At 43.8% G+C, this 1316-nt stretch overlaps 1 protein-coding gene across 1 annotated transcript in view; it reads right to left on the bottom strand.

The window, feature by feature from the left end:
- Positions 1-1316, bottom strand: part of VPS13D (vacuolar protein sorting 13 homolog D) — a 275140-nt gene that overhangs the window by 218194 nt on the left and 55630 nt on the right. The window contains 1 exon segment of the mRNA XM_023515148.1: positions 595-685. Within this exon segment, the coding sequence (XP_023370916.1) occupies positions 595-685 (91 nt within the window).

The raw sequence follows: 1316 nt of genomic DNA, 5'->3' as shown, positions 1-1316 counted from the left end.
GCTGGAATTCCTGGGCTCAAGGGATCTCCCCCCTCAGTCTTCCAAGTATATGAGATTACTGCTGGGATTACCAGTGTGCTCAGCTAATTTTTAAAATTTTTATAGAGATGAGAGTCTCACCATGTTGCCCATATGTAATTATTAATAATGCCCTCTTTCACTCTTGAAAATATCCCAATTCAGACAAAAAAATTATATAGCTACCATACAAAGAGTTTGTTAAAAATGCAAATAGATGTGGGCAGCACCTGTGGCTCAAGGAATAGGTAGCCGGCCCCATATATTGGAGGTGGTGGGTTCAAACCCGGCCCCAGCCAAAAAAAAAAAATGCAAATAGATGCCAAGGCCCCACGCCAACCTGCTCAATCAAATTCTTGGAGACAGGAGAAGGGATAGGGGAAGGAGGCTGTGCCAGACAGCTGTATTTTCAACAGGCTATCCAAATGATTCCATCCGTCAGCCATCAGTCATGGCCAAACCAATGACCACATGCCACTTAGCCACACCTTACTTAGCACGTAAGGACAATTAGATTTGTAATCAGGACATTCAGATGCTGACCAGATTTTGCAAGTTTGATTTCTCCCCACTTACCAATCATTTCCAGGTGTGCTACTAATTTGGACACATTTGCTTTAGCAAGCTCACTGGTGGTCTTATTCAGCACAAGAGAGAGTGAATGAACCTACGAACAGAGACGATAAAGCAAGGCAAGTATTAGTGGGAAGAAAAGGTATCTTTCAATGAAACAGCAGAGCAAAATCAAGGAAGGTACAGAAAGGCTTGGGAAATGTGAAGGTAAAGCTTTGAATGATGCCAACTTCACTACAGCTTTCTTAAGATAGACAACCATCAGCTTAGCACCTGTAGCTCAGCAGCTAGGGTATCAGCCACATACACCAAGCCATTTAATCACCAAAAGAACATACATACTGTGTCTAAAAATGCTTTTGTTTGGAGAAATCTGACCATCACACCTGTACCCACTCTTACTACACAGCACAAATCTCAGAGTCACTGAGTCACTAAACCAGACACCATCCGCCTCTGGCTCAATGCAACAGGAAGCACTGAGCACCCTTTCTGAGTCTGACCAAGTCTCTAGAGCAGCAATTTCAACCAGTGTACAGCAGCAAACTAGTGTGGCTCAAGAGGATCTTAGGTGTGCCTCCAAATTTTTTTTTTTTTTTTGAGACAGAGTCTCACTCTGTCACCCTGGGTAGAGTGCCTTGGTATCATCATACCTCACAGCAACCTCAAACTCTTGGGCTCGAGCAATTCTCTTGCCTCAGCCTCCCAAGTAGTTGGGACTACAG

The sequence above is a fragment of the Otolemur garnettii genome, unplaced genomic scaffold, assembly GCF_000181295.1.
Source record: "Otolemur garnettii isolate 467f Iridium unplaced genomic scaffold, OtoGar3 scaffold00067, whole genome shotgun sequence".
NCBI lineage: Eukaryota > Metazoa > Chordata > Mammalia > Primates > Galagidae > Otolemur > Otolemur garnettii.
Note: the sequence above shows the minus strand (reverse complement) of the source record. Positions and strands in the feature narration are given on the sequence as shown.